Raw genomic sequence first — 15,572 nt, forward strand, 5'->3', positions numbered from 1 at the left:
TTGGGGTAGCTATAACACTATTTTATTCTACTCTTCACATAGTTTCTATATTGCTTTTTGATGTACTCACTGCTGCAGCAGGCCATGGATTCTCCCTCAGCTATCCACACTTGCTACCCTAATCTTTTTTCCTGAAATAAAATTACACCTCAGTCCTGAGACTGAGGAATACAGCTTTTCTTAGCACACTCCCCTGGGATCAGGAATTTCTCTGTCAACGGACACATATATCAATGAGAGATGAAAAGCAGCTTGTGGAATGAGTTTTAAACATGTATCACATATTTCATTCCTGCTGCTTATGTGCTACTCAGAAGGTCTTTTTAGTGTGTTTTCAGCCCATACCTCATGGCTCCTCCATACTTAACAGGGTTTTTTTTTTCCTGCTCAGAAATCAAGGCAAGACATTTATTTAAATTGCCCACAAGCCTTTGTGAGCACCTCCTGAATACAAAGGTTTTGTTGAGTTTCCTGCTTACTTTCAGTGTGAGCACGTCTCAGCCTTTATCAAAGCAGAGAAACCCATAATGTGCAAAGCTGCAATGTCATCTTGTCTCCCTGGGATATTTCACTCAGGGACTGTGGCTCCTTCTGTGGATCCCTTTGTCACAACATGACTCCGTGTTACAACCCTAAATTTTAAATGTCCAGAAGGGGAAGGCAAGTCTGCCTTTGGCCCCTTGCTGGTTTCTGGGGACTTGCAGTTCCATTGATGCCTGGGGTCTTCCAGATGTGCATAGAGCTCTCTCTTCCCTACTTTTTTTTTTTTTTTTTTTTTTTTTTTTTTTTTTTTTTTTTTTTTGTGGGGGTGCGGGGGGAAGCGGCAACACCCAAACCCACACGTCTATAGATCATTTCAATTCAACCAGATGTGGAAATATTTTTTATTCTTCCTGTATGCCCATTCTTTTTTCTCCTCTCTTTTTTTTCTTCCCCCCCCCCCGCCTATTCTAAAGTGCTCCGTTAGCCAGAGCTCTGCTATAACACACATAATTAAGTATAAAGTCTCTTCTAACAAAGCTATGTATGACCAAACAGAATGTGATGAAAACAAGGCTGAGGGTTGTCTGGCACAGGTTAGTCTAGGAGTGATGGTGACCTGTGTAATAAATTATTTATTGAGTTACCTGAGGACAATTGAAATAGATTATGCACCAGTTTGTTAGTGGTTCTTTAGTTAAAAGGTCACTACATGAACATAGCACAGGGTTTTTTCTACAGTAATTCTAAATAAAATTCACTTTGGGGGTAAATTTGTTCCCAGCTAAAATAGACTGTCGTGTGTGAGACTGGAGATGGGCTTATAACATTTGCCTTATTTTGAGACCTCTTGAATTTCACAAAATCCCCGAATGATTTACGTTGAAAGGGGACTTAAAGATCATCTCACTCTAAACCCCTGCCATGAGCAGGGACACCTCCACAATCCCAGGTTCCTCGATTTGCCAAAGGATTATCAGGAATGAGCAGAAGAGAAAAACAGAGGAGAAGGAGATGTCTATAGAAAACAGAGTGGAAAATATGAATTAGCAAAAGGAAAAGCAAATGCATAAAAATTGTTGAGGAAAAGAAGTGGGAGAAATCCCAAGAGAACACTGACTGCATATGTATGTAAAAGTAATTTCTTCAGATTTGCCAGCACCCAACTTGTACAAATCTTAGTTTAAATGGATTGAGAATATAATGCTGAAGAGTAGAGTTTGGATGTGACCCTGCTAATTAAGCTGCTATTATGGAGTTTTTACAAGCTCAAAATTATTCCCTATTTAAAATGGTTGATATTTTCTCAAGAGAAGAGTAGGCACCCATGGCAGCTCCAACATGGAGCAGCACTTTCTCCCTAGGGAGAAGGCTCCTGCCTACCCCGTGCTTTCAGACTGAGTCATTATGGGGGAGAAAACCCAGACTTCAAAGTACCAAATTATGGGTCAGCTAATTAATTTTTTTAAATTGCTAGAGAAGCTTCTCCAAAGTTAAATCCCATCAAGTTTCCCCTCATCTCCCAACCTGAATCTTTGTCTGTCTAGAGCTGTGATTTCTCTGAATCCAGTCTGGGCTTATTTAGTTTGGATATTGCATTGCCTATGTGTCCTGTTGGCACCATGGTACCAATTTGATGGTGGGAACCTGTGTACTCAGTACTGTGGTGAGAATTACTATTAAAAAGCATTTTTTTTTAGCAGTGGCAGCCTGATAGTTCAATCTCAAGATTCAGTGGCCTCATTTCTGCTTCTAAAATAAATTAAACAGCATTGGAATTGGTTCTATGGCCCAATGACTGTCATGGGACAATCTTCCCATGTCTGCAGAGCTGAACTCTTGTAGACTCCAGACAGATGGCTGTATTCATACTGCTGAGGGACAGCATGAATTATCTCAAGCCACTGGTGATTATTTGGAAGGATTCAAGCTCAAACCATACCAGAGGCCCTTCCTATTGTTAAAAGCATTAAAATATCCCCCCCAATTATTGCTTGTGCCAGGGCCCCGGCACTGCTTATAGGGATGGAGGCAGATGTGGTTCTGGGTTGAAATCAAGGAGTCTGGGCCCCCCTTTCAGCTCTGCCAGAGGCTTTTTGCATGACCTTGATCTGTAACTTAGGGTAGGCTTCATTCCATTTAACATTGACTAATGGCGAGGGTGTCTAATTAAACCAGTCATGTGTGCTCTCTCTCTGATCAGAGAAGGAAGAGAAAGCAAATTCATGAGGTGAATCATGCTGTTTTAAGGCGAGTGTCAGAGACAAATGAGATGAATTGCCCTCTGGAAGTAGCTATTTCTTTCCATTAACCGAAGAGGAAGTCTACATTAGAAGAGTTTAGACTAGATGCCTGATTTATGAATGGCTAAAGTTAAGTAAAATTAGTCCTGTCCTTAATCTCTATGCATGCCTTTTTCTCCCTGTGCTGAATGATAGAAATAACACCTTCTGCACCTCACATTCAAAGGCACCATTGGACAAGGAGCATCCTTTGGAAAGAAATTAAACCTAGGAGCAAAAATACAACCATTAGAGAAGCAAAGCCCTTGCTCTTGAAACATCACAATGACAACATAAGCAGGACCATTAGGGGCATCCCAGTGCTTTTGCTATTTTCCCCCCTTCATATTTTATCAGCAAAACACCCCTAAATGAGTGTTCCAAATATATCCAGGGGCAGCTGGCCTGTTTTGGGTGACTGCAGTAGGAGAACTGAGGAAGGCTGACCATGCAAGAGAGTGTAGGAACCAGTCCTGGCTGGCAGCTTTGGAGATTTCCCTTGGATACTGCTCTTCTCAACTGACAGGGACTAATTACTTTCTGGAAAATCTCCCAGAGGAATGTAAGCTAATGACTGACTATAACAGAGTTAAAGAAAAAAATTAAGGGGAGAAGAAAAGCTTGCATTTTCTTAGCAAAAATCCACAACATCTAAACCAGGCATGGAGTAATTGTCCCAGTTGATAAGTTGTAGGTACATATGAGGCTTGCTTTTGAAAGGGAAAGCTTGCCTGTTTAACTACCTTGGGTAGTTAAAGGAGAAAAAATTAAAAAAAAAAAAGACAAAAAAGACCTTGTGTGGGTGTCCTGATAAGTGCTTATTTTGAATTGTAATATGGTACATGTGTATGGGCACAGCTGTGCTTGTTAAGGCTTTCACCAGCACAACCATGTCCAAAACACAACCCCCTCACAACATTTCTGTGTTATTGGGGGTATCTGAGATACCTGTAAATCCATTAAATCTAGTAACAGGTCCTTAGAGACCATTTTGGGGTTATTTTGGGGGTGTATTAAATTACTAAATCTTGTTATTAACACTTTTATTTTATGATTTGCTGTTTCCAGGGCACAGACAGAAGCTTGATGACTCTAAACCTAGTTTGTTCTCTGAGCGCCTCAGTGATTTAGGGCGCATTCCTCATCCCAGTATGAGAGTAGGGGTCCCGACCCAGAGCCCACGGCCCTCTCTGAACTCTGCACCAAGTCCTTTTAATCCACAAGGACAGAGTCAGATTACAGGTAAGAGACAGAACCATAGGTTTGACTTGCACAGGCATTGGTAGTAATTGCTTATGGATATTTGTGTCTCAGCTGCAGTCAAAGAGGCTGTTACAGAGTGGGGGATGTTCTCCAAGCAAAGCTAGGTGGGAAGTGGATTTTTCTATAGTGCTTGAAGCTGAAAATGTTATTTTTTTTCTTTTTAATATATTTTTGCCATAAATCTAAAATAGTCAGTCCAGGTCATTTGAGTAGGGATATGGTGAAATTCTAACTGCCACGTTGCTCTGTCTTCTCTGTGTTGCAATAGTACCTTCAGTGTACGATAGAATGAACATTTTTATTCAGCCTTGTTATTTTGCAGTCTTGTTGAGGGAAGCAGCCAGCACTTGATGGTCTTTTTATCAGAATAATAATACAATCTTCTCACATGGTGGTTTCCTTCCACCGCCAGTGCTGACCACGGTTACAATAAATGAACTGGGTTATGGAGAAATATTCAAAGGTTGCTCGTGAGGGTTGTATGCAACATTTATGATTGCATGCTGAGAGACAGATTTCATTGTGCTGAGAGAAATCATAAAGCACCCACCATGTGTCACAGATTAGAAGGCTGAAATAAGATGTTTAACTGCAGCTATGCCAGAAGTTTGCAGCAAAACTGTGAAGCCTACCAAATAAACCAACATTGTTTTTTCTAAAGTCAGAGCTGGTTAAATTTTTCAAAAGAGATTCAAAACAACTTCTATCTAACTTTGGACATTTCTAGATTCTAAATTTGTGCTGACATGTTTTTGTCTATCCAGGATGTAAAGAGGTGTTACCCCTGACCAATTGCTAGAATTGTTGGAGAACTTCACCTAAATGCCAGTCTGTCAACAAAGCTCTTGGCTCAATTCCCTAGACAGATTTAATACTCACTTCTGCTGTGACAGTTGTATCCACAGCAGAGTCCTTTGCCAGCATTTTACACCAGCATTCCTTTCCTGGTAAAGCACTCCTAGTATAGACATAGTCTTTGAGTCAGCCTAGGAAGATTTCTAGTTTCATGTTTCAAGTGGTTTTGACATGATACCAGCTGAAACTCAGTGGTTTTAACAAAGTGTTGTGGCTTTCTTCTTCTCTCTTTTCCTTCTTTTTTTAAGTTTAACCAGTTTATTAATTTGCAGTAAGAAAGAGAAGTGAGTTAATTTGAACCCAAAGCACTCAAGGAATTGCAAAAAAAAAATCATTCCCATGAGCTGTGGCAAAGTTCTCCCAGACCTAGAAATCTAACTTTAACTAGTGTAAAATGTTTATAATATATTAAATATGTTGATTATGCCCATTACATGGTACCTGCTGCTCCCCAGCTTCCCAGAGCAGGTTTTTTTGGCTAGGCTTCATGATTTGTTCATTGGACATGTGAAGTCAGGGCTCTTGTGCATATCATTATCTGGGTAAAAACTGCTGAATTAAAACACAATATTTTTTTCTAACCAAGTCTTCTGTCCAGAAATGTTTGTAGATGTAGTTCCCAAGAAAGCAGGGGGGAAATCCAGGCTATAAGCAGTTTTTTTCCTTCTTCCTTGTGCCTCCATAGTTTACCTATTGTGCAACACTATATCTAGGAACGAAAGAGGCTGAAATTCTTCCTGACCCCATCTGGTGATCAGCTTATGCCCTGAAGCACAAGAACTGAGATCCCCTTGTAATTTTCTTCCTAACTAAGTGTAACCTCATATGCTGCTCCCCTTCACATAAATGCCTCCTGTAGAAAATGTTCTGCTGGCTTTGATTAATAGACTACTTCTCTGCCTCGTTATGAGGCAGCAGCAGCATTTACAGATCTGGGAGATGAAAGCTTCAGATGAGCTTTCAATAAGCCTGACTGGAAACAAAGTTGTGTGGCATTCCCTGCCTTCTCTGCAAATATAAGGCAGCACCAGCTGAGACTTCATCAAGAGAGGGAAGATGCAGTGCTGGTAAAGCAGAGAGAAGTGAGCTGAGGGATGCAGACTGGATTTCCCATCTCTGGTGGATTATGTGCTTTTATTGTTGGATAAATTCAAGGTTATGGGATACATTAGAACCCCAACCCCATAATGGTAGGAATCTCTAGTGAATAAGTGGTCTGGTATGGTATTTCTGATGTTGTTTCCCACCCTCAGAAAAGTCCAACAGCCAGCTCTACATTTGGTTGCTGGTGGTCATCCCATTCAGTTGGGTGATTGGTGTGAGCATGTTACATGGGTGCAAGCTCTGGGAATTACACTGGCTCTCCACCAGGCTTTTGGGTGCTCTTCAGGACCTTGGCTGTAATCTGTAAAGCTCAGCGTGCTCTGATGTTCCACCAAAGTGCTGGGATGCTTTTTTGCAGACAGTTCCTATTCTAGGATCTCTCCTGTGGGATGGGTACTCTTTGCTGCACAAACCATGCCAAGGAGAGATGAAGGTGATGCCATGGACGAGGCACCCTTTGGTCGGGTGCTGAGTGGGAAATTGGTGAACATGCCTCTGCTTGTTGTGGTGGTAGGGAGTGAGGTGCTTGTGCTGTCCTTCAACACCAGTTTCCCTGTTCTGGTGGAATACTCAGAATGCCACTGGCTTCTTAACATAAGCACTGCCTTGGGTATATGTTAAAAGGGGAATAGACCCTTCTGTCTGAAAACCAGGATTTTTAAATTACCTTCCTTGGAATTAACCAAGCATTCCTTTAGAAATACCATGCTTTCATTATCTCTTTGCCTAGTTATCATTTAGGGAAAATAATAAATTTCTAATAACTGGAACAGTAAATACTGATTTCCTGCAAAAAAAAAAAATCCATATTATTGCTAGTAAGCACATTTTGCTTCATTCCACTTGAGGCCTTGCATAGCTATTGCATGATTAAACAGACATATTATTTAAAGCCTGGCTGACCCACACCTGAGTCTGAAAGAACTCAGCACTTTAGGGTTCACTCTTATATTTCTTTTCTCTGTCTTGGTTGTGTTTATTTTCCTGGAGTATCAGAGTACAGGTTGTACAAATCACAGCACAGTCCTTAACCTACCACAGGACTGGGCTGTGGCAGGACAAGGCACAGAGTTGCCCTTATTCAACATGGCATTTTAACTAGGATTCAGCAAAAGCTACATCGAAGGGTGATTAAAAAACAAATGGTCCAATAAGCAGCTGCCTTTGCTGAGGCAGTGCAGATCCAATTTGAACCCTGCTTGCTGCCCATAAATCAGGAATCCTGTCCATTCACATTTGTTCACTGGTATATTTGCTTTTTTTATTTTTTTCCCCTTTCCCTAACGGGCTCGTGCAACTTGTTCATGTATCCAATTACATTCCCGTTCAGACACTGAGCTGTTGCATCAGTGTTCCAGTATGAGACGAGGAAAGCCTGGGTTTTTTTTAAGATGCAACTGGTGAGGATTAGCTTCTGTAGGCCAGGAAAAGCCACAGGTGTAATGTCAGGAATATGGTTGGTGTGAGGAGCCCATGGGCTGGGCTGTGGGGACAGCAAAGTGGGAGTTAAGTGAGGTTTCATGCTCCATCACCACTGTGGCACTGGCTGATCTATAGGCAACCTCTGACTTTCATCACTGAAATAACAGCCCTCACAGGCAAGTCCTGTGAAACCTTCACTTTCTCTCCTTTTCCTCTTCCCCTTCTCCATGCAGGTCAGGGATGTTATGCTTCCATTTCTCATAATTTTAAAGCAGATTTAAAGTCTTCAGAGCCAGCTTAGCAGGAAGGTAGTGAGAGGATACATCTTCACTGAAGACAGGGACTGATTTCAGGGACAGTGCAAACGGAATCTGCAGCCTGCAGATTTTATGCAAATTGATTTCATCCTCTGGTTGACTGACAAGTTGCCACTGTGGACCTCCATTTCATAAAGCTTGCTCCCCTCCTGTTATTCTTTTGACTTTTATTTCCCTCTACCCCCTTTTAAAACTTAGATGCCCACTGGCATGATTCATTGAGTTTATCTTTTTTTTTTTTTTAATTTCAAAAATGTGACTCTTGGAGGGGTGGGAGGAGAAATGGATTTAGAGGTTCTTCAGGCCAAAATCTGGTCTCAATTACTTTTCTGTACATTGGGGTGTAACTCCAATGGATTTGACTTTGTTGATTGAACTGGGCAATCCAGATGAAGCCCTGGCCTTTTAAAGATGCCTAAAAAAGAGTTAGAGAAGGGAAGAAGGTTGTGTTTTGCTGTTGTTGTTTTGCTGAGGGGATTAGTGTTACAACAATAGTTGGGTTACTCATGCAGAAAGTCATCTTGGCTTTGTTAAGATCAGAAGTGAGGATATTTGCTCTAAGTGTTTACCAAAGATAGCTCCAGACAGCTTGTTTTTTACTATTGGCAGTAGCACTAATCCAACCAGCAGCAGCCAGAGCTAGAGCTGATGGCTGGGTTTAAATGAGAGTATGATGCATGTGATGTCTGGATAGTAGAGACAATACACCGAGGAGCTGCCAATCTTTGATCATGCTCTGGTCATGTAACTCATCTTGGAAAAGGGGGAATTGGTTTTTTTTTCCTATAGAAAATTAGTGTGCTTCACAATCCAATGCCAAAGTGAAAAAAAGTTGTTCTTCAGGGATATTTGCAGGTTTTTGCTTCTCTCCAATGACACTTCAGAATATAGAAGGTGTCCTTTCCCATGTCAGGGCGTTTGGAACTAGATGATCTTTAAGGCTCCTTCCAACCCAAACTGTTGTATGATCCTATGATGATTTCTGTTGGAAGAAGAGAAGTTGTGATACTGGAAAGCTACTTCCATACTGGAAGTTGAGATACTGGAAAGTCAAACCCCAGTTGTGATACTGGGGTTACTGGTGGGAGAAGGAGTCACTGGATGGGCTCTTTCTTTCTTTATTTCCTTTATAATTTTAGTTTTTTGTGGTGCATCTCCTCTTGGACTAATTTTTAAAGACTCTTATTGTCCATTAAGCATCAATATCAACTGTCCATTTAATGCAGTCAGTCAGAGACAACAAAAGTCAAGAACCCTGTGCATGTCCCATGACTACAAATGTGACAGCAAAACCTAGACACAAAATAATATGCAATACTCAGTGTTTCCTGCTTTGTGGAGGTTCACCTGGAAGTGCAAACAGGATGGAGCTGTTTGCACATCAGTTTAGGCCTCGCCCCGCTGATTTGTTTCAGCTGAACTGTGCCCAGGCTGTCTCAGCATACCCACAATGTGCCCTGCTGTGAAGGAATACGCTGAGAGCTGCACTTCCCCTCACACCCACGCAGGCATAACAGAAATGTTTACAAAAGGAGGACTGCTCTTAGTAATCACTCCAAAGTTTTCGAGTGTAAATGCCAGCTCAGAGTGGCCCTCTGACTCCTTCACTGTTTTTGAATGCTCAGTTAGCCCTTCCCCATGGCTGCCATATGTAAATGAGGGTGGCTTTCTCCTGGGCAGTTCATTTTATTTTTATATTAAGTATTTTTCCTTCGTTGGGAGGGATTCTGTTAGAGAGGAATCCACATGCACTCAGAGCTTTAAGGTTTCTCATCTGTTCTGGGCTTTTTTGTGATGGGAGGATGTGCCGTACCTGCAGAGCATGTGGTGCTTTGGGTGATGGTGCAAAGTCCCTGGTTATCAGGGATCCTCTGGGAGCCCACCAGCCAGAGACAGGGAAGCTGGCCTGTGGTGTAGGAGGCCAGGGAAAACCTCTCACAAATCACCTCACAGCTTCTTCCCCAAAAGTAGGTGTTAAAGAGTCATCCTACCCCTTCTGGGCCAGAGCAGCGAGGAGGTGAACCTCTTAAGGGCCTCATGTTTGCCTCAGAAGCATCTGTGTGGGTCTGCCCTGGAAGTGCTGCTGTGGCAGCTGGCACATCCCTGTGGTGCCCCCAGCACCCTCCTTCCCCCAGGAGGTTTGATGGTGTGTGGGACCAGAAGAGATGGTCTGGTGGGCCTCAGTGGCCGAAGTCAGTGCTCCAGCACCATTGCAAGGACCATCTCCATGTGAACCAGAGGGTACCACGTGATCTGCATGTCCACCTCCAGGGACTGTCTGGGGAAGCTTTGGGCTCTGCCTCGTGGCATTTTTCACTGTGAATTGGGCAATGCTGCTGAGCAGTGATGTTTGCCCTGTGGGCTCACAGGTCACCTTTGACTTGGCAGGGTGACAGTGTTTCACCTCTCTTCTCTCACGTCCCTGCAAACCTTGACCACCATCAGGCAGCAAGGGCTGGCTTTAGGGCATTTGCTCTGGGATCTGGTGAAACTTGTATTTTCACTTTCTGGTTTCCTAACGGGTCACAGATACCTTGAACCAGTCATCCGCAGGGCAATATTTCCCACCCTGCCTCGACCATGACCTCAGCCATGCCTTGGTGTGGAGGAATCCGCAGTAACCCTCTGCCCTGAGGTTCTGCGACCTCCTCCTCAGTCACTGAGCTCTGATGAATCATCTAATGTTCAATTTGGTTAAAGATTTTCCTCTTCATTATTTCCTCTTCCCTGGGAAGACTGATGTATTTGAGGTAGATGTTGAAAGAATATGTGGTTATGTTTTTGGGGTCAAGTAATCGTCCATCCAGCCCTATATCCTGCTTCTGGCAATGCAGTATGAGATACTGTTTTGAAATAACACATGAACCTTTGAAAGACCACTTTGCTATTTGTCATTCCTGTGCCCACACAGACATTCACAGTTGCTAGATTACGGGTGTTAAGTATAAAACCAAGTCTGGCATGGGTGTTCAAAGTGATGAGAGTGCCAGAGATGCCCAAGAAGTTCTTGTGCCATGAGGATTACACTATCAGGAGTGGCATGAGCCTCCAGAAAGGTGCCTCTTTTTCTGAGCTTTCCACCATCTTAGACCAAAATGATGTAAAAACATCCTGTACTATGACTTTTTTTGCAGCCTTTACCTGCTGTGTTATTTCCTCCTAACACTGAAGCTGACCTAACCCCAAAACTTTAGGGGCCCTGTTTTCGATTCAGAAGCAGAGATTGAAAAGGTCTTGGAGTTTGAAGGATCTTGGATTTGAGATTGTGCTCTAACACACCATTAATTTTAAGATTGTTTTTCCAGCAAGCCTAGGCTTTCTGTGGCCATTCAAAGATCATTTACCATTGACTGTATGGTGAATTATCGTAGTGGAATGAGGCAGAGAAATATGTCAATATCAGCTGTAACAATGAGCAGTCAGTCAGATTTGAACCTGTGCCAATCTATACAACCCTGGTCTTGAAATTGTTAAAACAAAGAAGTTCATTACATTTAATGATCAAGTGTCCTTTGGATTTCTGAGAAGTTTATGTTAACCATTTAAATTACTCAGTTCTAATATAAATGGCAAACTCCAGGAAAATCCTCTTAAAATTAAATTGGAAGGTGTTTTTTTTTACATGTATATATCTATATAGTTATTTTGCTTCAAGGAAGTATCTGCTTTCCAGACATTTCTTCAAACAAATCATGTCTGAAGAGAAATAATAAACAAGAAGTAGCTGAAGCTACAAGGTTTTGCTGTGTGGAAGAGCAGGGAAAGGAGTTAAAAAAAGAAAAAAAAAAGTTGAATTTCCTGAAAAAGAGCCTTTGCTTATGCCATGTGGCTGTCACATTGCTGTCTGCAAAGGAATACTTTACCACAGTGTTCTGATAGAGCAAGTTCTCCAAATCAAGTATACTTGATGAGCTTCCCTGAAAATAGTGGGCAGGATTTGAAGGGATGTGTTACAATTTCTGTGAGCTAGTCCAGAGATAGTTTTCTGTTTATTATGCAGTGCCCCAAACAAACTTTGGGGCTGAAAGTGCTTTAGTTTTGTCAATGTAAGGAAATAAAAAGCATAATTTATGAGGTATTCAATGGTATCTTTATCATCACATATTAACTGAGAGTGAACGGTTTATAAATCCAAACATCAGTGGGTAAAACTAGGTCTCCTTCTACCAGTGCTTCAGCAAAAATTGATCTGTGTTTATCCTAAAGATAATTTCCTCCATAGTGTGCTGTTGCAAATATATCAGCAGGTATCATTATCTTCCAATAGTTATCCCAAACCATTTGGTTTCATATTTTGTAATTGAGGGTACTGTAAGTAATTGGGCCAGCATCCAAATGTGACTTTTTTTGACAGACGCTGTAAGATTCATGACATTTTTCAGCTTGGCTAGTATTTTCAGCACTGAAAACACTATTGTGTGATGTTTGAACTGGATAACAGCTTGACAGGCGTGCCAAGTGCTGACTGTAGAGTCTGCCCACCTCTGAAGGAAACGGCCTTAGGTTGTGCCAGGGGAGATTTAGATTGGATGTTACGAAAATTTTCTTCACTCAAAGGTTGCTCAGGCTTTGGAACAGGCTGCCCAGGAAAGTGGCGGAGTCACCATCCCTGGAAGTGTTTAAAAAACTTGTAGCTATGATGTTTAGGGACATGGTTTAGCAGTGGACCTGGAAGTGCTGGACTCAGTGGTCTTAAAGGTCTTTTCCAACTGTAATGACTCCATGATTCCATGAAGTCCACTTCCTAAGATCAGACTGGGGCTCATTCTTGTTGTGTGCTTCTGTTTCTGATTCCTGGAGGATTGGCATCTCTTAGTATAATATGTTGGAAGAGAGACACCAGGAATTTGCATCCCAGCTTCTAGACCTTTTAAAACTCTGCTCTCTGGTCTGTTCATTTCACACAGAAATTGTTCTGGGGAGGGAAAAGCACAGACCAGGACGTGAAAGGGCTGAGTGTTGAGGAGCAAGTTGTGTTTCATCACATTCTTACTCTTGGTAGTACTGATGTGTGTATGTTCAGTAATCCCACTTCTTTCAATTAGGCTGTTGATACCCTAAAATTTTTCTTCCTTAAAAAAAAAAAATCTCTTTTTTTTTTTGTTTGTTTTTATTTTCCCCCTAGACCCCAGGCAGGCGCAGTCATCCCCGCCATGGTCCTATGACCAGTCTTACCCATCCTACTTGAGCCAGATGACTTCACCGTCCATTCACTCCACAACTCCCCTGTCCTCCACTCGAGGCACGGGACTTCCAGCCATTACCGATGTGCCCAGACGCCTCTCAGGTAAAGACCCTCTTTTGCCTAAAACAATTATGTAGAGAGGAACAGGACTGGCAGAGGCTGCCTCCGTGGCCTCAGACAAACCTTGGCAAGGAGAGCAAACCTCAGCAGTGGTACCAGGGTTCCTGCATGACAGGCAGGACTCAAAATCCCTTTTTTTTTCCGATATGGAAGAGCTGTTATGTTGCTCTGAGCATGTCTTTCTCGAATAACTTTAGGTCCATTTCGGATTAGATTATTTTTAAATTGTGAACCCGATTCTTTGAACAAATTCTCTCTTTTTTTTTTTTTATTTCCCCTACAAAAGGATGTTTACTTGCATGTAATTAGGTACTGGCACAGGTTTCCCAGAAAAGCTGTGGCTGCCCCATCCCTGGAAGTATACAAGGCCAGGTTGGATGGAGCTTGGAGCAAATTGGTCTAGTAGAAGGTGTCCCTGCATATGGCAGGGGGGTTGGAACAAGATGATTTTAAGATCCCTTCCAACCTAAACCATTCCATGATTCTGTGTTTTAAAGCAAATGTTATGCTGTCTATTTTTTGGTGCTTTATCTTTGTGGTATGAGTGTTGTTAGGCATCCTGACAAATAGATGCCTTTATTTCTTCAGTAGTTATGGCTGAGGTTCACTCTCCTGTATTTCAATCCAGTAGCTCAAGAAAGACTGTTTCCTTAGTTAATATGTACTTAAGGAGCCTATCAGAAATAAGCTGAGTCACTTAAAGGTAAAGATTGGCCAAATTGTGCTTTGGAATGATGCAGGAGAGAGGAAATACATTTAGGAACATAGACGACACAGGAGTGAGGAACTGAGACTTTTTTTTACCAAACAAATGCACATTTATGTATTGCACAATTCACCTCCAATGGTCTCAGTGATAAAACCATCTGTGTAAAGTAATCTGATTGCCCCAAAGTAAGAGAGAGCCTGTCATGGCACACAGTCACCTTGTACCTCTTGCCAAAAATGAGGAACCTTAGGGGAGGGAGGCTCAGTCTTAAAACTCCAACCTTGCAAGTGTGGAAATATTAGCAGCGTATGCCAAAAAAGCATGTGTAATGTAAAGAGAGCCTTTATGATTCATTAATGAAAACCAAAGAATCAGTCTTATTACATCTATTTTTTGCATGTTTGCAAGATATTATTATAATCTTGGATGCTGCTGCCATACACCTGTTTGATTCCCAGCCAGGTGAATTTCTTGCTGTTGTGTTTTCCCCTTCCACCAAGCTCATAGCGCTGGAAATGTTGATTCCTCCACTGAGCTGCATCCCTGACAAGCTGAACTGCAGCCAGCAGGCGTGGAGGATTTGATTAGCATAGACTTCTTGATTTCTTTCATCTTGCAGGAGGGAAGCTTTGTTTCTCAAACAGCCAGCTGCAAACCCCTCTGCAGCCCTAGTGCACTCTGCCTTCACAGAGATGCCAAAGATCTCCATGCAGGCCGAGGGCTGGAGGGTTTTGGAGCAGGTTCCTGCGGGCTCTCCATGCAACACCCTGGCTTGGGTCAAAAAACTCGATCGGCTTGATGCTGAGGAAATGCTTTGTTTGGCCTGAAACAGGTTCCCTTTGAGTCAGAGCCTCCTGATGCTCTGTGCTGTCGAATGGGTTATTTTTGCAATCGTGCCCGCGGCAATACCTGAAGGAGAGGCTCGGCTGGGACCTGGCAGCTGCACGCCGCATGCTTGCCCTGCAGCCCTTGCTTGTCTGTGTGTATTCAGACGTGAGCGCCTGGCATGTGGGCACAGGCAGGGAGTGACTAAAAGACCTGGCTGTGTTCATTGTGTGGCCCTGGACTGAACTTTCCTGCCATGCTCTATGGCCAGTTGCCTTCGCGCTTCTTGTCCTTCATCTTTCCGGGGCTCGAGAGATGCCTCTGCAATGCCCTGACCTTTCCCAGTGTGGGGATCTTGCTTCTAGTTATATTCCAGAGTGAACAAGGGGACTTTGATCCTCCACAAGTGCCAGAGGTTGTGTGCAGTGTTTGCTGACAGAAATAGAAATTCAGAATAGAAACGATCTATTCAGAATTAAAGAGAGGCATTCCTGGCTGAAGGACCCACTCAGGTGTTCAGGATGCAAGCAGGCACTTAGCAGCCTCAGCTGCAAACCTGACAGTGCCTCTCAAGGGTTTCACTGGTAGTGCCACAGGGATGGAGGGCAGCATCCAACACCTCCTATATCTAAAGAGAGAGAGAAATGCAAGTTTTAAGTTGCCCCGTACAGCAAGCAGCTTACCACTCACACTCAAAGAAATGCAAATCTCCATTCAGTTGCTTAATGCATATTTAGGAAGAGAACAGAACTTTGAAGAGGGTAGAAAATTACTGCAAAGAAACACTAAAATCCTTAGAAAACTTCAGGCGTTTTTAAAGCATGAGGGAGAAATTAGAGTTTTATAAGGCCTTGAATAAAAAAGTCACTTTCCGATACAGTGGCAGAAATCTGATTATCAAGGCTGTTAAAAGTATACAAGGTCATGTTAATGAATGCCATATTTACTGCCTGTTGCTTAACATCATGCAGGAGGAAAACTGAGCAAAACCTCCCCCCTAGCCTTGGCTG

At 42.6% G+C, this 15,572-nt stretch overlaps 1 protein-coding gene across 7 annotated transcripts in view; it reads left to right on the plus strand.

Annotated features, from left to right (window-relative positions):
- RUNX2 (RUNX family transcription factor 2) overlaps positions 1-15,572 on the plus strand; it is a 159,294-nt gene that overhangs the window by 50,757 nt on the left and 92,965 nt on the right. For 2 of the 7 annotated variants that reach the window (XM_074536518.1, XM_074536521.1), the window contains exons 4-5: positions 3,831-4,004; positions 12,849-13,010. The exons of 1 other annotated variant lie outside the window; for it this stretch is intronic. In XM_074536518.1, the coding sequence (XP_074392619.1) occupies positions 3,831-4,004; positions 12,849-13,010 (336 nt within the window). The remainder of the gene's footprint in view (positions 1-3,830; positions 4,005-12,848; positions 13,011-15,572) is intronic. 4 more of the 7 variants (XM_074536519.1, XM_074536523.1, XM_074536520.1 and 1 more) reach the window with 2 other exon arrangements.

The sequence above is a fragment of the Zonotrichia albicollis genome, chromosome 3, assembly GCF_047830755.1.
Source record: "Zonotrichia albicollis isolate bZonAlb1 chromosome 3, bZonAlb1.hap1, whole genome shotgun sequence".
Classification (NCBI taxonomy): Eukaryota; Metazoa; Chordata; class Aves; order Passeriformes; family Passerellidae; genus Zonotrichia; species Zonotrichia albicollis.